This window comes from Halichoeres trimaculatus, unplaced genomic scaffold, assembly GCF_033239565.1.
Source record: "Halichoeres trimaculatus isolate MK-OKI-2021-1 unplaced genomic scaffold, fHalTri1.1 fHalTri1_scaffold_16, whole genome shotgun sequence".
Lineage (NCBI taxonomy): Eukaryota > Metazoa > Chordata > Actinopteri > Labriformes > Labridae > Halichoeres > Halichoeres trimaculatus.
This window is the reverse complement of record NW_027437194.1, coordinates 7327031-7350286: the sequence shown is the minus strand read 5'-3', so window position 1 is coordinate 7350286 and position 23256 is coordinate 7327031. Positions and strand designations below refer to the sequence as shown.

The 23256-nt window shown below is 39.7% G+C and overlaps 1 protein-coding gene across 2 annotated transcripts in view; it reads left to right on the top strand.

Moving 5' to 3' along the window:
- Nucleotides 1–22523, top strand: part of rxraa (retinoid X receptor, alpha a) — a 263628-nt gene extending 241105 nt beyond the window's left edge. Inside the window, exons 9-13 of one of the 2 annotated variants that reach the window (XM_074690115.1) lie at nucleotides 7649–7778; nucleotides 10096–10228; nucleotides 13760–13851; nucleotides 17567–17672; nucleotides 19481–22523. In XM_074690115.1, the coding sequence (XP_074546216.1) occupies nucleotides 7649–7778; nucleotides 10096–10228; nucleotides 13760–13851; nucleotides 17567–17672; nucleotides 19481–19628 (609 nt within the window). In that variant the 3' untranslated portion in view covers nucleotides 19629–22523. The remainder of the gene's footprint in view (nucleotides 1–7648; nucleotides 7779–10095; nucleotides 10229–13759; nucleotides 13852–17566; nucleotides 17673–19480) is intronic. The other variant, XM_074690116.1, reaches the window with a different exon arrangement.
- Nucleotides 22524–23256: the final 733 nt, after the last annotated feature.

The following is a 23256-nucleotide window of genomic DNA, read 5'->3' as shown; positions in this document are numbered from 1 at the left end:
GAAAAACACAGGAAAAGAAGCTGTCAGACTTTCACTTGAGAACTCAACAGAGAGCAATGAAAGTAACATCACTTGACTCCACTTTCACCACACAAAAGAAACAAACATGGATTGGAGAGGACATCGGCTGTTTGAGAACAAAGGATAAAAGAAATGGAGTTGACAATAAATGTTGTGATAAATTCAGAGAAGAAATCCCAAAACAACGTGAGTTAACTTGGAAATATGTCAGGCCAATGTTGCTGTTGTCTCCCGTCTTCTCAGAATGGCTTTATTTATCCAACACTGCAGAGACTTATGAGCTTGAGTTCACTTGACCTCAGTTCCTGACAACAACAGAGTGAACATCATGTTCATGCAAAACGCTGCAAGCTTCGTAAAGTGTGCCATGGGTAATGCATTTTAGATGCTATAATGAATCACAAGATGCACTGAATGCAGAGGACAGGAGAGATTATTGGCAGTTAGTAAGAAATCTCAACATGCCAAAAAAAAATGTCCCAAAACCCATGAGGTTACATGAAGAGATGGCAGTAAGGCGTACAGTTAAAGCTCTGCTGTCGATGAGAGCTTACACTGTGTGGTGTGTAGAGCTAGAAAGTTGAGGTCTTTTTTTTGTCATGGATTAATACAGGACATTACAACACATTACTCATTATATTATTAAACAAGACTGAAAAAATCAACTGTTGTCAGTGGGTGAGTGTTCTGCTGACAGTCGGAAAGTTTCCTGCTGACAAAGTTTTTAATGAGTATCCTGTGAGCTGTGATACTGTTTGTCCTCCCTTTTCTCATCCCTTTGGAGTTGCCTGCTTGTAGTCTAGAGCACTCTTTTACCTGTTCACCTTGTCTGAGCTACTTTACTCTGCTGTGAGTTTCCTCATACATCCCCTCAGTATCAGCTGGGCACTGTGGGCTGCCTTTGACACAGAGGAGACTTAGATTGATGAATAATGCAACAGGCAGACTGTTCCTGAAAGCATCCCACAAAGCCTGAGCTTTCTCTGGAATTCTGCTGGAACAGGAGTAACAGCCTACCAAAGGAGGCTGGGGGGAGGGGAGGAGGAGGAGGAGGAGGGATAGATGATGAGACTGAAGAGAAGGGGAGTGGGGAGGGCTTCTTCTTGGATGCGTCTGCTTCAGGGGAGGGAAATGTCCTGTGAAGTAAAGGTAGAAATGTGAAGGCTGTTATGTGAGTAAATGGGAGCTATTTTAAGGGCGCCAGATGGAAACGTAGGAGATGAGCGTTGACATTAGGGAGAGGGAGGAAGAGTGGGGAGGCACGGGGGAGCGACTGGCAGCTCAGACACACTAATGCACTGAGTGTGTTTGGGCTCAGCCTCAGTGGGTCCCTCGGTGCTGCTGCCTGCCTTACACAGGGAAGAGCAGCATTTCCACAGAACTGTGAAGTAGACCAAAACAGCACTGATATGTAAACATGAGTGGAGCTGATCATTTATTTCTTTTACATCTCTCAGTAGAGTCAGTCATTTTTTTCATACTTTATTACAAAACGGACACAAAATCTTTCCAAAACCTCTTTTAGAGTTTAGTTATTTTATGAAACTATCCCTCCTAACATCATGATGTTCATTTCAACATTTTAAATCTTAACTTGTTTGGTGCACCAGCTCTTTCTCTCAACACTTTATCTAAAAACCTGCTGATGCTGCAACCTTTAGAAATCTGCAGCCATCCATCATCTAAGGAAGACTTGGCAAACACAAGCAGAAAGAATTGGTTAGAATAAGGGATGGGTGAGTTCTGGTATCAGTATCAGACGATACCAGCCTTATTGTTAAGGTTTTGTGAAGGCTGCCGATACCAGCGGACGATACTCAAGGCTCAACAATCTTATGTGGATTAAGTCGTCCTCGCCAGAAGTTGGCGCCACACTGCTGTAGTTTGATGCCACGGCAAATGTGCGTCAGTGCCTTTTCAGACAACATAAATGAACCAGGGAGCAAACTAGTTGAGCTTTTTTTATTTTGCACGAAAATACTGAAACACTAATAGTTCTGAGTTTTATTTTGCACTTTTGTCATTTTAATGCATCCAAGCTTATTTCAGTCTACATAACTTGTTTTCAGAAAACAGCAAAAACTGGAGTCTCCTTGGCGAGCTCTTATGTATGATACACTTTTTTTTGTTTGTTTTGTCTGAAAACCCTTTCACAGTCAGTTTCAGTCAACTTTCAAAAAAAGTTATAAGTGATAAGAGCTGCATTTGTCAATACATGGCCCCTAGGGGGCATCAGTGTCATCAACCACCCATTTGTTAAAAACAAATGGTAAACACAGAGACAGTTGTTTGTGTCTTAATTTGGACTTAATTGCAGAGTGACTGTGATGTCTTTGATTGGAATGATCTGTCACTCTTAATTCAATTTTTATGCATCAAAAATACTAGTGCGTCGCAGTACTTGAGAGGAAGTACTCGTACTGGTATAGATCTGAAAAATAGTGGTATCGAACATCCCTAGTTAGAATCAAGTGGCAACCTCTGGTCTGAGAACTTGACAATGTGGAAGTGCTAAAATCTGCTGTTTCTCGAGTGTCCACTTGAGGCTGGCTCCGGAAGTACCAGAAGTCACATACACACCAAGCCAAAAGAGCAGTTTTCACAGCAGAAATTAACCTTTTTACAGCCTGGTTCAAAAAACGTCTTCTGTCTGAAGAATTTTTTTCTAGCTCAACAAATTACAGGATTGTAAGATCATGAGCTCGCCCAGTCAGAGGCACAGCTCAGCTCACGCGACTGACGAGTGCCCTATGGCTGTACTGGAAGCTACTGTCTCTTCCAACATGGCCGCAATAGCCGATTTGCTTCAAAAGTCAGATTCAAAAACAAACAGTCTATGCTTCTAAGATCATCATGTTGATTTTGAACAAATCAAATCTTTCCTTGTTAAGTGCACCAGCTTTGTGCCACATTTCTTTCTCTTGAAGCTGGATCTAAATACCTGCTGATGCTAAGACCTTACAATTCTACAACCATCTATTGTCTAAGGAAGAATTACCAAACACAAGCAGAAAGAATTGGTTAGAATGGGATCATTGCTTCGTTGTGTAATATTTTTTTAAGCTATAGTGTAAAAATAACAGCCTTACTGTACGTTGAAGCTGGCTTCACCAGAAATAACTGTGTAAACATTACTTTGAACTGACCCAGGGTATTGGCAGAGCTTCAGCATGCAGGCTGTCCTGAGCCACAAGGACTCCCCTCTCTCTGAGTCCCGCCCCCCTCTGCCTCCCCCTTTCTGTGAGGTCTTCATTGAGAGTTGCTGCCCCGTGCTCTAATTGATCACAGAGCTTGGGCCATGAGTGTACTCCATGAAAAGGCCACTGCCACTGTCTAATGACTGGGCTCTGGCCAACCTGAATGAAGTGTGTTTATCTCATGGTGACCTAGAAGAGGAGTTAAACAGATGTTGGTAATTCTGAAGGGTAATCCTGGGGTGTCTGTCTGTTGTCGGTCAATGGCCATCATACCCAGGTTTAGCTTCTTATCTCTTCCAGATTAAAGGTAGGAGGTGTTACTGTTATTTCGATGATAATGAGCTGGTGATTCATCCTGTCTTCAACGTATGACGACAGCTTCTTTTTCAATCTAGAAAAAGTGGGACACTTGGGCAATTCATTTTCATACTAATCTGTACAAGTGCCCAATCTCCTCTGGGTTGTCATGCAGTGTAGTCTGGTTCAAGCAGAATAATGAAAAATTGAAAGGCAAATCTTCCGTCTCCCCTCCTCAAGTGATGAAAATTTCATAGGACAGTATGCAAGCCTGGCATTTCTCTGAGTTGCCAAGATGATCGACCAACAAACCCTTTGATTTGCTGGGAATAAAGAAAGTGTTGTTTGTGGCAGACGCTTTTTTTTTTAAACTGCTAAATGGGCTAAAATGTTGTGATTTAAAATTCCTTCTCTTACTTTCCGTCTGAAGTTTTAGTTCATGTCCAACTTCCTCCTACTTGTTTGCTTCCTATTTTTAGGTCTTCACAGCCAAAGATGTCTTTGCTCTTTGCTTTTAGGCTCTGTGGGATTCTCAGCTGCAGTTTTTTACCTTTAAACAGGGAGGTTAATGTTATCCCAGCACAGGTCAGAGCGGGCTCCTCCATTGTGGCGCTGTAACATCCTAAATGCTGTTCTGTGTCTCGAACAGTAAGTACAGTAATGTGATGCTGGTGGATTGTTGCAGGGAAGTGTAAGCTCCTCTCCCCTTGTCATCTCCACAGACTGAGGCAAAGAAACCAGGTCAGTGTAAACACGGCTAAGATAGCCATACAACATTCATAAGGCTCGCCATGTTTAACGAGAACCCTGGGACTTGTATTCTTATGAAGAGGGGTGGCTCCACCGTGGCACACACTGAAGCCCCTTTTTGTTATTCTTTGTTTTGGCTGGGGCTGCCCTTTGGAATGAATTAACTGAATTTGTTTATGTGGGGTTTCTTTTTAGAGGAAGCACAGCTCACGAAAACTGTCGCACTGAGCTGCGCCGTCCATGTCTCCCACGGAGATCAGATGCTGAAATATTCATAAGATGCCTGTTTTCTTTCTCCCCCTGAAGAAAAAAAAGGAAGACTTTCAGTTTTTCAAAACAGTGTAGGCTTTGTGTCTGGTTTAAGTTTTTCATATCTTTGATACTCTACAGTCAGTGTGAGTTTCACACCATAGGGAGGAAAGTGGAGGAGAGGAAGGGAGAGTCTTTGGCCTGCGTTTTATAAAAGGGAGTGTGAGTGGAGGGATGTTTTCTCCTTCATCTTGAACTAATCTCCTCTTGAGAGCTGCAGTTGATGTCGGGATCCTCCGAGCTTTTTGCATCGATCGGTGGGATTTGGAGGAGGGAGTTGGGGAGAAGTAACTGACTGCTTTTTTTGTTGGAGTGTGAGTTCACACAGGGATATTTAGAATTCAGGGATGTTTACTCCATTTAAAATTATGCAAAAGAAAGCACTGTGCACAAAAGCTTTGTTTACACACATGCATATCAAGGGTACGTACTCTGGGGATTACGGTAAATTACTTGTCAGAGATTGGCAGAATTGTTTGGGACGTTTTTCCCCTTGCCCAGATGGATTTACATTCTAGTGAGTAAGTCGTATTGTATGAGAATGATTACTGAATGAGTCACATTAGTATTCCATCACTGCTCATAAACTCCCTATGGTATAAGCATAACGTCCAATCTGATTTATCAGTTGCAGGCGGGGGACAAGCAGCCTTTGTTTTGGGGCTGGCGCTCAAACTTTGCATAGAAATGATCGTCTTAACTCTAAACTTTTTATATTTCTTTCTTTTAGGTTTAGCAGTGTAGATATCATTGAGGAAGTATTGGCCTCACACTTTATCTTTGACTTTTTTCTCTATTTCTATTCTACCCTGTGGTTAAACACAAACATCTCTGCGGCAATCCACCAATCAGGCCTGTTTGGTAGAATGGCAAGTCAGGAGCCACTCTTTGGGAAAACGCACATGGCAGCCTGCCGGGAGTTTGCCAAAAGGCACCTGAAGGACACTGAGAAAGAAAATGCTCTGCTCTTATATGACGAAGGTTAAACTCCTGGCATGAATTCTAGGTGTCATGTTTGGAGGCAAACATTACCTAGCCAATACCTTCCCTATAGTGAAGTATGGTGGTGTCAGCATCATGCTTTGGGTATGTTTTTCAGTGGCGTTAACTGGGAGACCAGTCAGGATTGAGGGAAAGATGAATGCAGCAATGTGAAAACACACCCTAGATGAAAACCTGACGTCAGACTGGGGCAGCTTCAGGAAAACTCTGTGGATGTTCTTGAGTGGCCCAGCTAAAGCAAAGACTTGAATCTGATTGTACATCTTGAGACATCCGTAAAAAGCTGTGCACCAATGCTCCCCATCCAACATGATGGTGCTTGAGAGATGCTGCAAAGAGGAATGGGCCAAACTGCCCAAAGATAGGTGTGCCAAGACTTGAGGCTGTAGTTGCTGCTGAAGGTGCATCAACAATGCATTTAGCAAAGGCTGTGAATACTTTTGCACAAGTTCATGTCTTTATTTTTAATGCATTTGCAAAAAGTTACCCCTTAATGCCCGTGGTCATAAATTTGCAAAATACCCTATCAGGTCCTGATACAGTTGAAATGACATTCGTATTCCACAAATTCCTATTAATTCATATTCTACACATACCAAGTATCATATCAAAGGAACTGTGTCCCAGTATATTGGTCAGAGGGTGAACTTATTATATTTATTATATCTTCATAATATCACTTATTTAAAACTACTGTGTGTTATATTAAAATTTACAATCTCCACTCACGTTAGAACTTTTAAAAATGCAAAAATGCAAGAAAATGTAAAAAATAAAAAAAATTGTATAATTGTAAATTAATTCAGGTAGTAAGAGGTTTTAAAAAACAACTGTTTTTCATGTTGTCATTAAGGAGTGTTGTGTTTAGAGACAATGACTAGCATGACTAACATTAAGGTGATGTTTCTGAAAATAAAATTTTAAAAGAAAATGTAAAAGACATCAAATAAAAACATTTAATCTGATACAATGATAAAAAAAAAATGTCTGGAGGGACCAAAAGCTGTAAAGCCATTTTTCTCAATTTTACTGTTTTCATAGTTACTGTACTTTGCCTTTGTAGGGCAGTATTGTGCAGTTTTAGACTGACTTAATATAATGGAACGCTTTCATAGCTCCAGTATATGTATGTGGCTCAGGGCAAATAAAATTGCACTTAGAGTATGTAGAACCTAACAAGAAGAAAAGCCATTATAATGCAATGTACCATCTGTTGCATAAGTTACATTAGTATAATAGATGTCCTGAGCGCTTTCTCTGAGCATGCAGCTGTACACTCTCCTCTCTCATTTCAGCAAAAAGGAGACGTATGGGAAGTTAAGTACGTTGCTCCTGGGCTTACCAAAACTATCTAATTTTCTCTGGAAGAAAGGTGAAGAATGGTGGAGTACAGTCAGATCCATTCACCATGGAAGACCACTGCTAAGATCTGCATGCTTTCACCATTAACCATTAGAATGTTTATCTTAAACGGCATCAATTTGTCTCCTAAAAATGTCTTGTTTAAAAAAAGATAAATACATTGTATCAGGCTTTCAATAGATACTCTTTAACTTCCGTCTGTTCTGGTTTGTTGGCTTCAGTGTCAATAGACGTGGGGGGAAGAACATTGCACACAATTATTTGTTTGTTTTCTGAGTTTTAGACAGCCATGCCCAGACTTGTAATAAGGTCCCATTTTAGCCCCTAAGTGCTTGTTATGTTGTGAAGAGCCAGAAGAGTGTCGTCAGGGAAGGGGGGCTTTTGAGCTCCGCAAGCTGTCTGAGAGTGATTTGTGTGTTGGCTAAAAGGTCCCCGAAGAGAGAGTCTGCGTGGTGAAAGTTGTTATTCTCCAGCAGCTCTCTGCAGGTATTTCCTCCACAAGCTGGGACAGAATCACTGTTTGTTTTGTCTTCCTACTTGCTCCTCTGTAGAGGATATTATTCACTGCAAAACACACGAGCAAGTGTGAGTAGAGGAAGGTGGCTTCAGGCTGTCATCCAGTAGACATACACAGATTAAAGCATTAAGATTCCACCTCTTCATTTTATTTTTGTCTTGATTTGTCTTTCCTTGTGTGTGTTCTTCTGCAGCCCAATGACCCAGTGACAAATATATGCCAGGCAGCCGACAAACAGCTCTTCACTCTGGTGGAGTGGGCCAAGAGGATCCCCCACTTCTCGGAGCTACCACTGGACGACCAAGTCATCCTTCTACGAGCAGGTATAAAATCAAAAACATGTTTTTCTTCAAACAATGATCGGCTATTTAAGAGGTTAATGACTGTGACTTGTGTTGATTTTATTGAAAAAGTACCCCTCTGAGCATAACTGCAGTCCTTTCCAGAAAAAAAATAAAAGCAAGGGCACTGAAGAGCTGCAAATGCAGCCAGTCGGCACAGCACAGTACTTCAAAAATAAGTACACAGAATAACAACAAAATGCTCACAGGTACTTGAATCAAGCCATTGTTATTTGAACAAATGTGTGCAGATTAGTGTGCTCTGTGATATTTGTAATACTGGACACTTTTCATAAGCCCTGTACGCTCACACAGCTGTTTTCTGTTACCATGACTGATTAGAGCGCTGATAAAGCTGGGGTCTGGCTGAGCTGTTGAAGGTGAACTGTTGAGTCTCTTTTCTGCGCAGTTTAGCCCATTTTGTCTACACTTAACAGAAAACGTTTGATTTTTAGTTGTTGAAAGCACCAATGAATTTGTTTGGAAACAAGACAGCTGATTAAGAATTGAAAAATGAAAATGTTGAGTTCAAGTATCTGGGCGGTAATTTGTCAAAATAAATCTGTAATTTTGGCTTGCGAAAAAAGGGAACAAGAAAATTCTCTAAGTCAAGAAATCATCAATAGAAAAGGAAACAATAGCTGAAACAAATTAAACAATGGTTATAACTTAACGCTGATTTGACTGTAAATGAAGTCAGGTTGGATGAAAGGTTCAAGTTCATCCTGTTGGCGCCGCCATTTACCATTGTACGGTTTTGAAGTCGAAATACACCCAACACTGGCAGCCAGAGTCTGAGTGGAGCCGGGTGACAAAAATAATAACTATTTTTTCTTTCAAGAGTCTAATCTCTTCTTGGCTCTACCTCCCAACATATTTTACAATCCCCCTAAAAAATACATCAGAACGGCAGCTGTCAATCATCGTTAATCATGACATAAAGCCTTGTTTGTAACCTCTCGTGACTGATGAAAACTAAACTTTTAAGTATAAAGAGGACTTGAATACAAGGCAGCCAAATAGTATCTTCAAATCACCACAACAATTGAATGTGAGAAACATTTCAAGAGGTGTGTTAATTTTTTTAAGTTTGACCACAGCCCATTTGGATGACTGGGGAGATGGATTTTTTTTACCTGTACTGCAGCCAGCCACCAGGGGGACCACAAATAAATAACATGTCAAACATTTAAGGCCCAGATGATGATAAAATGTGCTGTTTGAGCAAAGCTACCAGTCACTAGCAAAGGATGTAGCTCCAGCTAATAAGATAGTGCTTCCTTACCCTGATGTAAACAAGCACAAATGACTGATGGCATCTAATGTTGTGGTACAGTTTGGCCTGTCTGGTTAAATTAGCCTTTGACAATCATCTACTGAAGCAATGTGCAGCAGGAACAGGCATGTGGAGCTGAAATCATCTTGCTGTAATCATGAACACGAGTTGATTGTGTTCCTGTTTCAAAGCAAGACCCACTAAGGTCAGAACAGCTCATCGTGCGTCTTCTGCATGTGGAAAAGAAAGCTAACCACTCAGTATCACAGAGGCGTAGAGAAAAACATCATGAATCATCTGTCCCTACTTCATTCGCTAACATCACAAGAGGGCCTGTTGGGTTTTCCAAACTATATGCCCTTGTTGCTTGCCTGTCGCTCTGAATAACACAATTGTATTCAAAATCCACCTTAAGGATAAAAGGAGGTATTAAACACCCCTCCCAAACCTTAAAAAAAAGCCCACCCATCACTCCTTATCCTTTGCGGCCACAGTGATGGAGAGACGTCAGCAGAGCAGAGAGAGACATTATTCTGGAGTGCTCGTCTCTTCTTGGCTCTCAGGTTTTCTATAAATAACCACTTTAGTTCTGCTGTATCACAGATAAAAGCATCCCGGCTCCTCTCATACCCAACTCAACTCTGGGGAGAAGAGGCGAGTGTTGCCAGGCAGAACAGTTAAAGGAGCCCTGTCACTCAAAAGGCTGCGTCTTGTGTCTTTCCTGCTCCCAGTGTCAAGCCCTTGCTTTGGCACATCAAGCCCGTTGTCTTTATTGTGATGGCAGGCGCAGTTCATCCCTTTTACACGCTTGTCTCTTCAGTAAGCATGATTCAAATGTCTTAGTAATAACCTGATGCCTGTGCTGGAGAAAGCTGCACGCTTTCACCGCCCAACCTAATTGATTCATTGGAATTCCCCTTTTGTTGTCACTTTCATTTTGCTTGAATGCTGTGTGAACTTTTGTACTGGGATTTGCTATTTTTTCCCTCCCTCATACTTTTCCTCGATCTCTCTCCCCCGCAGGTTGGAATGAACTCCTCATTGCATCATTCTCGCACCGTTCGATAGCGATTAAAGACGGGATTCTGTTGGCGACCGGGCTGCATGTGCACCGCAACAGTGCCCACAGTGCTGGAGTGGGAGCCATCTTTGACAGGTCTTTAATATTTTGACTTACTTACTGTATTTCTGTTTGACCAAAAATCACTTCAGTCTGCCATTTCAAGTTAAGTTAAGTTAAAAACAAAATCTTTTAAATTTGTCTGTAATTTTTAACTAATAGGCAGTACTTAGCATGTAATGGCGACAAGTTAGACAACCAAGATACAAGCTTTTTTTTTTCTATGGTATGAAGAAGTTCCAATATAAAATGTATGCACTTTGCCAAGGAAGACAAATGAAACAGTGGCATTACCTTAGACATACCTTACACCGCTATTTTATTATCATTCTTCTTTTTTAAGTAACAAGTTTATTTCTTTGCAAGGTTGTTAAATGTGTTTAAACTCTTCAAAAAATGCTTTTATTTATTTTTTTTCGATAAAGCTTGTCAAGATCGAGATGTTAAATAGAGTTGGATATCTTTATAAACTAAAACCCCAGTTTTAATACATTTGTGGTACTGTGTAAAAATCTAATGGGAAAAAAGTGTTTTGGTAGTCAACAAATTATTAAAATCCTGTATTTGATTAAAATAGTGCAAAGACAACATCCCTAACAAAACTGAAAAAAATGAGAACATCCATAAACTAATAAGATAATTTACATTTATTAATCTGACCCTTCCCCTCTTTGTCCTCAGAGGTAGAATGAGTCAGAAGGTCTATGACCCAGCTCTTTGTGAATTTTCAGCACTGATTACTGAATGTTGTCGAAGTTTGAAGTATATTTTTGCAGCAATTAATTATAGTTAGCTGGTTAGATTATTCTACATAATTAAAAAAATAAAAATAGAATAAAACCTCTTGCACTTAATGGCAGCAGCTGTAGCCAAATAACTTGTGGCACTTATGTCGCACTAACTGGATTTTTCCCTCTGTCTAAATTCTTGCTTGTGTTGTACGTCGCTTTGGACAAAAGCGTCTGCTAAATGAAACTGTAGAACTGTAGAACAACAGGTCAGTAATACAACTGTGTTTATTGGGCATTCCAGAAAGACTGAGCCTCTCAGAAACAAAGATGGATAGAAGTTCACCACTTTGTGAGAGGCTGAAGCAACTCTTGGTTTAAAAATGTGAAGACTGTAAGTGTTAAAAACTGCAGTTCTTTGAGAGGCTGGCTGCAGAAGCACCAGAAATCACACACACACACAAAACTGGAACAAAAAAATACAGCAAAAATAACCATTTTTACAGACTGGTTCATAAAAGAAATAAATTTAAATGCCTAATTAAGCATACACTGGAGAGATGGTGAATCTTTTTTGAAATGCTTTAGAAATCTGTATAAGAAAGAAATGGGTGACATCACAGAAACTACATCTGTGCATGATACAGTCTATGGTTCAGAAGCATCAAGGCTGAAAAACAACTAGAAAAGCACTTTAATAATATACTCCCTTTAAGCAGACCGTCTGCTACAATTTGGTGGTAGTTGCAGGTTTGCACAATAACTTGTTACCTGACAGTGTTAAAAATTATGATGACTCAGTACATATTTCATATTCCGGATCTTAGTATCCAGAATGTTGCCAGGATCTGGATCGTACTTATCGTACATCTGATCAGAAATGATGGTGACCTTGTCTTGTATTGTTTTGCAAAGCAATTTGACCATTTATGGTGGAGTTATATATACACGTATGGTGAAAATGGCCCTATCTAGAATCCTGAAAAAAGTCCTGGATCCAGACAGTGATCCATATCACCTCCAAAATTGAATCACTTCTTTCTTATTCCATTTTGAACATTTCCAGAAAATTTCATCAAGATCCGTTAGTAAGTTTTCGAGTTATGTTGTTTACAGACAAAGAAACAAACAAACTCCCCCAGAAACATAACCTCCTTAGCAGGAGTGATGATAGACTTCTGTGATTTTTTTTTTTTACTGAAAATGTGTTTCAGCATTTTTTAGTGTCAAAATTTTGTTTTTTTCAATTAGACTTCAATTTATAAAGATTTTTTAAAACCATCAAACACTTCACTCAGTGATAAACTTCTTGGAGTAGGGACTGTACTACAGAGCACACCTAACCCTGATGAGAAGTTTGAGTCCCCTTTGTAGAAGTGTTTATTTATTCATTTCTATTTTTCTATTTTTTTGTATACATGGGCTCTGGCATATGACATTTAAGTTCCATCCACTGACACCTAACACCCAGAATCGAAGTCACAAGTATGCTCCACAGAAGCCGAGGCAGCACAGGAACTATTGATTGACTGCAGTGTATTAAATATGTACACCTGTATGCATCAGAGGAAACACAGAAACACTGAACAGCTCCGCTCAGGAGAAGGGGGAAAAAAATCCATACACAAGTCACGCAGTGAAGTGAAGTGGAGTGTGTGCAGGTGGAAACACCCTGGTGACTGTTATTGACATTCAAACTGTCTGACAGACAGACAGTCTATGGTGTCTGTTCAGCAAGATCACACCTCAGACTGAAGGCAGGTATGTGGTTTGGAAAGTTAGAGAAGATGGAAACACAATTCATATAAAATATGAAGTAGGAAGTTAAATTAAAATAGTGTAGTCAGTTCCTTTTAAACTACTAAAAATAGATACCAAAAGCAGGCTGGTTGAATGACCATCTCTTTTTCTCTTTTGTGTGTCCCTGCCCCCTCTGATTGATACTTTTATCCTTAGTCATTGTCTTCAACAGCCACAGGACATGTCCCATCTCTAGCATTAACTACAAAGCACATTAAGATACCAAGATCTGATAATGTTTCTTTATCTACTCAGCTCTCGCTTCACTACGCGAATAAAGACACTGATTGAGTTTAGCTTCACTTGAATCTTTTCTGCTCCCCTCTTTTTTCTTTCTTTCTTTCTTTCTTTCTTTATAGCCTTGTTGTTCCTCTTTGGAGCAAATTAAATTAGATTGAGCTAAGAGCCACAATTGACTTTACTATCCAAAGGGAGGAAAAAAAAAAAAACTGAGAGTGAGAGGGGAAACACAGAGCGCCAAGGAGAGGGTGTGACCGAGTCAACGAGGGGTGAGGAGTTCGAGTGACTCCACGCGCCGACACTCCAACTACTGATGTTACACACACACACATGCACACAGACAGTGGGAGTGCTGGTGTTAGATTACAGCTTGTATTTACTCTGTGGTTTTCCTTTTATGAAAACCATGTACTAAATATAATGTCTTTGTAGGGTTGTAAACTTTTCCACTGATCTTACGGTGCCTCTGTGGGCTGAGACACTACCTCTGTGTATTTGTTTTTATAAATAGATTTGAGCTGGATAGTGGTGAAAAACACATTTGTAATGTCCCAGTCTGGATCTGGATGATTCACATTTAACGAGTGAGTCATATGAAAAAATGTTCAAATTACACTCAAATGTTAGCAGTGAATTAACTTTTTTGGCGTTCATTAGGTTGTCCAGTGTAAAGAAAAAAAAACTTTTTGGTGGTTGAGAAAGATTTCATAAAGTTGGAAAAGTATTTTCAACTTTGTTTGATTTTAAAAAAGCTACTCCTTTGACTTTGTTTTGCTTGTTTTTTGTGTCTTTTGTACAGAGTACTCACAGAACTGGTGTCAAAGATGAGGGACATGCAGATGGATAAGACAGAACTGGGGTGCCTTCGAGCTATCGTTCTTTTCAACCCAGGTAACTATCACCGCACATAAAAGCTCTTATTTCCAGCTGAAACTCTTTCCATTGTTGTTTCTTATTTTTACCTTGAACCAGAGGGATCAGGAATGGAGCACAAGTAAAAGACTCCAAACGTGTTAAAAGCTGTTAAAAAAATGCCTCAAAGCATTGCTAAGTTAGAGGTTAAAAATTTGCAGCAAAGTTGATATACAATGTGGGATTCTTCGTTCAAAGCATCAATGCATTTTCACGAAGACTTTTTCTGAACCATGTATAAAAGAGCATTGAGACTTTTGGTTTAGATATCCTGATGTGAAGGAGCTGCTACAGACAGGGAGACAACCTGAACTGACCTTCATAATGCAGGAATAGAGTGTGACTCACTAAATGATTTGAAAGTCAATGAACCTCCACCTAATGTCCCAGTATGAGTATTAAACTCACAATTCTGTTTTTTGTTAATACAATTTTTAAGCACCTATTGATGCAGCATTAAATGTGTTTTTAAAAAATGGCAGCGATCCCCAAAGCAGCATTTACATCTCAGCTGTCCTTCAGTGGTGCAAATACTGGTTTATTCAACATAATAGTAAAATTAAAAAAGTTTGACACAGAAGCAGGTCATTCAACTCGTAGAGCTCATATACTGTTAAGGCTGTTATATGCTCTCGGCACGAACTTGAAATAAGAGATGTAGAAGAATTTTTTTTCACTATTTAAATTTTTTCGTCACACCAAATTCATCACACAGTTAACACAGTGATTCCTGTGTAATATATCATAAAAATGCCACAATTTTTTATGCTTTGGACACCAGGATCTCCTGTTCGCCCATGCGTCACAGTGTGGTGGATAGGGATGGGCGTTTCAAGAAAAAGAGCTATTCGTTATTTGCTCTTTCCTGTTTGAAGATTATTCGAAAAGATCGCCCCCTACCAGCAAGCTGCTGCCACCGCCCACCCACATACTCATACCTGCCAACATTACTCTTTGGCAAATATGGGGAGGGCTGTGCTCTGCCACTGACTGTTGATTTGCAGCTCTGCACTTTACTCTGCGTGCTTTGCTGACAACTTGTGATATGCCAGACTAACCTTGCACTTCATTTTTGTTCATTTTCTCCAAGGAGTTTCTGCACTTCCCAATCTGTATTTGAGCGTCCCCTCGTTGTTTTGTTTTGGCTGTAAATCCTCCAACCTGTTAATTTCTGGTCTGGCTCCGTTCGTCATGTCAGTTTGTTGCCGTGGTCAAGTTAAATACAAACTGATTTGGATACCGTTTGTTTTATTTTGGAAGTCATTGGACATTTTAAATGGTTTCCTTGCACAACTTCCTGTCCCACTCAACCTGCTTTTTGTGAAAGAGGACAAAACTATCGTCACGTGAACTATTCAATTTTTTTTATGTTAGGGTTATTAGGGTTATTAGGGCAGCTGTGGCTCAGTGGTATAGTCGTTGTCTCTCAATCAGAAGGTCAAGGGTTTGATCCCAGCTCCTGCAGTCACATGCCAAAGTGTCCTTGAAATTGCTCCCATTGTTGGTCAGTGGTGTGTGAATGGGTATGACTGTCTTAGTTAAACTGATGGTTCCGACCACTGATGGTTTCTACCATAGCAGTTACTACCATCAGTGTCTGAATGTGGTGTGGATGGGTGAATGAGACAAGCAGTGTTAAATGTAAAGCACTTTAAGTGGTCAGTAAGACTAGAAAAGTGCTTTGTAAGTACTGGTTCATTTACCATAACGACAACTCAAATATTCAAAAATCATTGCCCACCTAGTGGTAGCCTGAAACTTTTGGAGGTGTGCATCGCAGAAATTTCCTGCTTAAAAATGAAAGGGGAGGCGAGGCTGCCAAAATCACATCATTTGTCCATATGATGCCGAGCAGACCTCATGGACGCATTAAGCATGAACTAAGCTTTATGTCAGTATCATGATGCCAGCTGAGCCTATGACTTATATTTGTCGCCATGTGTCTTGATGTTTTTGCCAATATGAACACTTGTTTATAAAAATGAATCATCCATGTACCAGTGTTCTGTTTGGACTACAACAAGATAACTTGAAACACTCAGCCCAGTCTGTTGTCATATGTGAAGTAGACAGTCTAAAGGCCTTTGCACACCAATGGCGATGCCAATAAACGGCACAAAATTGCGAAAAATTTGAAAGCGCCATATTCAATCTCCGAAGCTATTCTCCTCCAAATGATGTCTTTATAATCATTGTTTTTGTAGTTTTTATATCTTTTGTCGTAGAGAATTTGGTGCTGGGACACGAACACAATCAATGCTGAATGTTTTGGTATGTCATTTGTCAACAAAGAGCGTTTTGATTGGTTGGATGTGTACTCGTTGCAAGCAAAACTTTGGAAAACATCAACCTTGGTCCGAAAAAAGTTGCAATTTGGCTCAGCACAAGAATGTTGCTGGTGTGAAAGCTTGCATTGAAAAACAGTAGGTTTGAAAAAGAAATAAAAATGTGCATCTGGTGTGCAAAGGACTTAAATGTGGTTGGTTAACAGTCCATTAGCATGTGTAGCATATCTGAGAGAGCTGCATGTTGCATGCAGAATCATCCACTGATCTATTTTAGTACCATCAGTACATTACCAGAATATAAACGGATAATAGTCTGTTTTCTTTTTGCAAGTACTGATTTTTGTTTAATGGTATTAAGTTGTTTTTTGAGGTTTTGTCAGTAATGCTTCTTGTCTTGCCATGTCACGTCTGTATTAGCAAGTCTGCTGTCCCACATTCAAACACCAAAGGATTCACTTAAGTATTCTGAACCAACCCATGAATGTGACCCAAGATTTTAATAACTCGGTGTGTCAGTCTCCCCCCCATCCCGTCCCTCTGGTGCCACTGTGGATCTGTTCACCCTAGATACAGTGATCCTCTGTGTTCCACATTTTGTTCGGGTCACATCCAAGCCCAGTGGCCCCGGTTCACTTCTCGGCCTGGTTCCTTGTTAATTGCGGGTTCACTAGACTGGTCTGACTGAGAAAGCAAAAGCTCAGGGCTTTGGAGGACAGCACGGCGAGGCCAAAAAGACCCACAGTCCTTTCCTTTCCCACACTGTGTGTTTGAGCCAAGCCATTAACAACAAATGGTCTTTCACTTTTGATCAATTGTGCAATGTTTTGTTCATCAGAAATGTTAATCAATGACGTGTTTGTTTGGTTCATCACAGAGAAGTCCTCCAGTGAAGCTTAAATTAGCGCAGTTTAGAAACGACAGTCCTAATTGGGATAACCCAGATTGGGTGACACATGTTCATAATGAGACTGTGAGGTTAAAACTCAACTTTAGGTTAGTTTGGCTCTGTTCCCCATCATGCTTCACTGCAAGGTGCTCATGAGGACATGACCCTGGAAACCCCTTCAACCCAGTTTCACTCTGCTGCCTTCACAGATGCATGCAGGGAATAAAAAGACACCCTGAAACATTTGAAAGTGCTAAAATTAAAAGCTCACTCCTCACAGTAACAAACTTTGAATTCTGGATTTATTACGTCTTTTCTTGTACAAGTATATTCATTTTATGAGTTGGATGGTAGTTCTTAGTCACTAGCAAAAAGCGACAGCAACTGGTGAATTAAAAGAGTGTGTGTATGTTTTTTATGATCTTTAGTTTAATTTTATAAATGCTGAAATGGATATCATGTATTCATGTTGTTGTTGTTGATGAAACTTTTTGGTGAAATGTTTTGTTTGTCTTCACAGACTCTAAAGGTCTGTCCAACCCAGGCGAGGTAGAAGCTCTGAGAGAGAAAGTCTACGCATCTTTAGAGGCCTACTGCAAACAGAAATACCCCGAGCAGCCTGGCAGGTATGAACACAAGCAGAGAGATGAGTGTGGGGATCCCACCAGACTCTGCAGCTGAGTTCACCTCGACAGATAGAGAAGTACAAAAATAGTATGGTTGCATCTTCTTCTTCTTGCATTTATTTACACCTATAGGTGTAATATTACAGCTTCTGATACAATCACTACATGCGCAGGCTTTAGTCACAACAATAGCAGAGATGCTTGTTTACAACACTTCTTTATTTGCACCGTCTTTCAAAAAACGTTGTAAGTTTTGATCAGAGGTGGGAATATCTGTTTATCCTTCAAACATTAATTTCCAACATTTCTACATTTATAATAACTGATGTGGACTCAAAGAGCCATGCCAGATGCAAATGACTCAGTTGAATGTGCCAGCTGTATGACACTGTGTAGAGCCATTTCATGCTGAGCCAAATGATCTGGATCACTATAAAGAGCTTTTTATTGGAAAATTGGGTAAAAAGTGTTTCAAAAAAGTTCAGTAGTACATGATTTATTTTCATATATCTTATTCTATTTTACAGAATTTCCTCTGAGATGACTGTGGTTTTAACCATCTCTTACCAAAAAAAAGTTATCATAAAAGAAGCCTTTCAGTATTTATTGAATAAAGCCGAGCATGACTTTTGTTTGCATTTCAGATCATTTCAAATTAAGTACTGAACAAAGTTTTCTTCTAGCATATCATACTCTATTGACCCGGATTATAAAACAACCCCTTATTTTCGAGACTAATCTTTAGAAAAAGACTCTAATAACCAGTTTACTTTGTGTAACCTCTTAAGACCAAGCATCCACATATGTGGTCATTACATTTCTGCCTCTCAGATCCATGATACTTCATTTTTAAAACTTTGACCTTATAGCCTCAGTTTGGGACACTGCCCACATCATCTTTTGGTGAAATCACAACATTACACCCATTTTAGTGAAAAAAAAAACATGTTTAAGTACAGTAGCACTACTAACAACTAATAGAGAACTCATAACACAAGTAATCAAACTTTCAGTACAAGTTTAGTGAATATACTTATTAGGTCTTACTTATCCCAAATAGCAAAGTGAATTAAAAATCGCAAACCAGACAAAAGCTAAGGTCTAAACAGGTTTAAGAAACTACTTTGCTGAAAATCGTATAAAATCATTTAAATAACAATTACCTCTAAAAACAATCCTTAAGATCTGTGTCTAAAAAGAAATTTCAATGACAGCGCTGGTAATGGGCATGCACTAGTTACGTTCCTTAATAGACTCACACACACTCCCGTTAGTCTATTGGAAACAGTTTCTCTTAGTACCATCATAAGCTTTTCTTATACAGTTCGCATTTTTTGAGACAGTCATTTTGGACTTGCAATCTTCAGACATTTCACTTCTTAACTCCATGATTTTTGGCTGCCTGACAGATGTTAAATATCTGTGCTGTATTAACCATCCTTATCTTAAAATTGACATCATACCTGCACAATTGATCAAAATACCCCAGTGAGGTCACTGGCTTTACAAATGGCTGGCGATCTCTGCTTTTGCATTCATGTAGGGACCAAAGACCCTGGTTGGTTAGACCCTGATTATAAGACAACACCCCCTTTTTTTCACATTATTTTCAATGCAAATAAAAAAAAAAAAACTTATCTTATTTCCAGTCAGTACGGTACATGCCATGTGACTGAATTTAATTATAAGTAAATGATAACTACACAAAGGGTGCCACGCTAAAGTATTGATTATTTCCATCAGTAGCTTGTTAAAACATAGTTTTATTCATCCCTCATATTTTTAATTTCTGTCTTTTCCTGTGACAGATTTGCCAAGCTGTTGCTGCGATTACCAGCACTGCGCTCAATCGGCCTCAAGTGTCTGGAGCACTTGTTCTTCTTCAAGCTCATCGGAGACACGCCCATTGACACCTTCCTCATGGAGATGCTAGAAGCCCCGCATCAAATGACATAATAGCAGAGAGGGCTGAGCTCTCCCAACCCCTCCTTTCCTCCCTCTACGTCTCCCACCTGCCTTGGATCGGGAGCAGGGTCCTTTTTTGAGAACTCCATCTCCAGCAAGGGACAGATCACATGATGACTTTGAACTGAGATCCTCTCCCGTCCTCCCCTTGTTTCCGTTTCCCTCCGGCTACCTTTGATGTGTTTCAAAACAATGAATTCATCATGTGTATGGGTCTGTTTTATACCTTGTAAAAAAATATAAATAAGAAATATATATATATGAAATCTCACCGCAACCGGAGTGACAGCAGCGGACTGAAATAAGGTTGGACAGAGGACTAAAAAAACTAAAATTGAGCCATCGTTTTCCTCCTCGCTTTTCCTACACCTTGTCAAGAAAAAGCTGAGATGATCAGGTTTAACCGCCCACAGTTTTGCTTGCAGGTATAATTTAAAAAAACAAAACAGCGGTGATGTCACGTTGGGCACTCAGCGTTGTGATCGGGACAATCGTGGACTGGGAGAGCCTCAGGCGGTCTACACTTAGACCTGAGCCCTCTCCCTTTCTCTTTCTTTCTCTTTCAGGACTGAACTTTCTTCGGGGAGGGACGGTGGTGAGGGGGGACAGTATGTCTCCTCAAAAAAAAGGAGCTCATCTGCTCCTGCCTGGCTCAGTTGAACATGTCAGGTCTTGCACTAGCTGTATTTTGAAGTGTGAGCTTTTTGTGGAGCAGAACTCAGAGGTGGGTTAACAAGACTGCAAGTGCTCAAAAACCTCAGGTCTCTGCCCAATTCCAACAAATACAACCATGTCTTACTCTAATAGCACTGTGCAACTTCGGGGAGGACGGCATATTTTTCACTAATCAGCCCGTCGGTTAACTTTAACTGACTGAACAAGAATTGGGAGAGCTTATTTTGTACAATCTGTGCAGTTCCTCTGCACACAGGAAGGCGCAGGCTGTTGTAAATTAGCCATACGTTAGCTTCATGCCACATGATGCTCTGAAAGGCAACCAGCAGGGGCAGGAACAACTTTTGTTTTTCCTTTCGGAAACAACTGGTCTCTGTTGAAACCTCACCGGTGATTACAACAAGCTTGGAAAGGCTGCAAAGTGAGCACACAATCTCATCTGTGGGGATGAAATGATTAGCTGGCTCTCTGAGCTCATTTTTGTCCTTTTTACAACCTCTCCACTTCTCATTTCATGTGAATTTCAGCACACCATTTACACCTCCACACTCAGAAATCCCTCTGCTGAACGCAGCAGGTGTTAGCTTTTCAAATCACCTCATATCTATCTGTACAGAAAGTTACAACCATATACAGTATTGATGTTATCAGTTTTTAACTTTAACAACAACGATGCACAATTACCTCTGTTTCCATCCCTCTAACCTTCATTTCTCAACACTCATCTTACCATTTTCAGTATACAGGAGAGTGCTTGTCGTTGCAGCAGAGCCATTATTTGTTTATTTGTTTGTTACTTGGCACTTAACCTCATGACAGTGGAGTCGGGTTCCCAAACGGAGAGCTGGTGTTGTTGTAACCGACCTCTGAGGTGGAACTTGGCCCGGGCCCAATCAGGAATGCCTAAAAGAGTTTCCTCCTCAGGGGGGACACACACACAAACGTGCTCTCTCTGCACTTCTCTGGACAACCAAGTGTCATTCACATTGAACTGAAATGTTAGATATCTCCATGTTGTGTGTAAGTATGCTTTATGCTCATGTTCTGCTTTTTGTTCTTTCTCTCCTTTTCTCTAAATGCTGCAGCTGCTGCAAAACTATGCATTGAGTGCATTTCCAAAGATTGTCTCCAGAGCGAGTGCATGTTAGTCTGCCTCGAACAGGTCTGATAACCTTTTAAAACACGTGTTTTTGAGGTGTGGGTTTGTTGTCACCTTTTCCTGGACTAAGGTATACATATATCTTATTTTGGTTACTTTTCCACTCTGCAGATCTTTGATAGTCATTCTGTGACGGTTTATTCACCCTGGAGTGTTGAACAGAAAACAAACAGCCCACTGCTGTCGATTCTTCAAACTTGTCTGTGTTAATGCTGAGCGTGGCAGTTTTCAAAGCCATGCTAAGTAATAGCGGTTACCCAGAATGACATGAGAAAATAACTGAAACGAGAATTAAATAACCTCAACGCTTATGTTGACCCAAAGTAAACCTTAACACTGTGTTTTCATGGACTTCTCACAAACTGAGAGGTATGGAGTCCTGAGAGTGCCACTTTGGTTAAAGCTTTTAATTATATGCTAAGAAAAACAAACATTTGAAATAAACCTTGAATCAAACATTCAAGGAAGTATTATGTAGGACATGAATACATTTTTTTAATGCTTGAAGCTACCAGGTTGTGTTGATTCTTGCGCCCCCTGTGGACAAAGCAGTACCTTTTATTACTTCAACGACTTATTTGGAGCCTCATCTTTGTTTCTTTTTCTGTATCACTCAAACTCTTTGCAGAGAAAAATGCAATCAAAGGCAGTTTGACAGTGTGCAGCAAATAACTAACCCCCTGCAAAAGTTTTCAGTTGTTAAAAAAAAAAAAAAAAAATACATCTTTTGACAGACTATTGAAAGGCAAAGAGAAGAGAAGCTGATGGATCGCTGCAATTTTCATAAAACAGGGCAACAATAACTGGATTTGCGTTTTCCGTTTTGTGTCAGTTAATGTCAATTTATGCTGTATTTTTGGGTGACATCATTCCTTATAACATGAATTATCTAAATTTTAGCATTTTTCATTCAGCTTGATTTTTCATAACTGAAAAAAAATTTCTCTTGGTGAGATTAGAGAGGCAGTGACATGAACACATACCCTCTATATACTAGAAAATAAATAAATAAATTAAGTATTCTCTGAAGAAAGAAACTGGCAATTTTTTATTTTTTTTTTTGGAAAAAAAAAAAAAAAAAAAAAAAAAAACGTCCAGAAAGTTTGTCAGAAATCAGATTAAAGTCATAATTTTGAGAGAAAAAAAAGTCAGAATTCTGACTTTTTTTCTCAGAAAAAAATATTTTTAAAAAATGGCCTTTATTTTTTATTATTATTTCTTTTTTTTAGTGGCCCTAATCTTCTTCCATTATTCTCAGTGGCCTTTCAGATCAGATAGAAACACTTGACTTAGTTTCAGTCTTTTCCATAGGCAACCAAAATCTCCTCACTGGAGCTTTAATAATTCAGGTGCAGTCAGTGTCCACCATGTAATTAACCAATTTGATAAATTTAAAACATAAAGATAGAAGTCAATCATTCAGAAAAGAAACACTGAATTATTATGCTTTCTTTTCTTTCTTTTTTTTCCCTTTGTAACAATTATGCCTAAAAAAAAAAAAAAGCTCTAACACTTCGTGGCACCTTCAGGACTCCATAGCAAGACACCAATAATAAGACGGTCTTTTGCCAATTCTTCTCTGTTAAAACGATTCCCAGACACCTCAGTGATTTCTCTCCTTGGGGTTAAAAAGAAAAAAAGGGAAAGAGTCTGTTCTGATATGTCACATACTGTTCACCTCAAGCAGAACTACAACCTAACACAACACTTAAGAACATGAGGGATGTGTGAGCACCCTCTAGTGGAAGAGAAGCAGCACTGCAACAGTACTTGAATTTTTTCTAC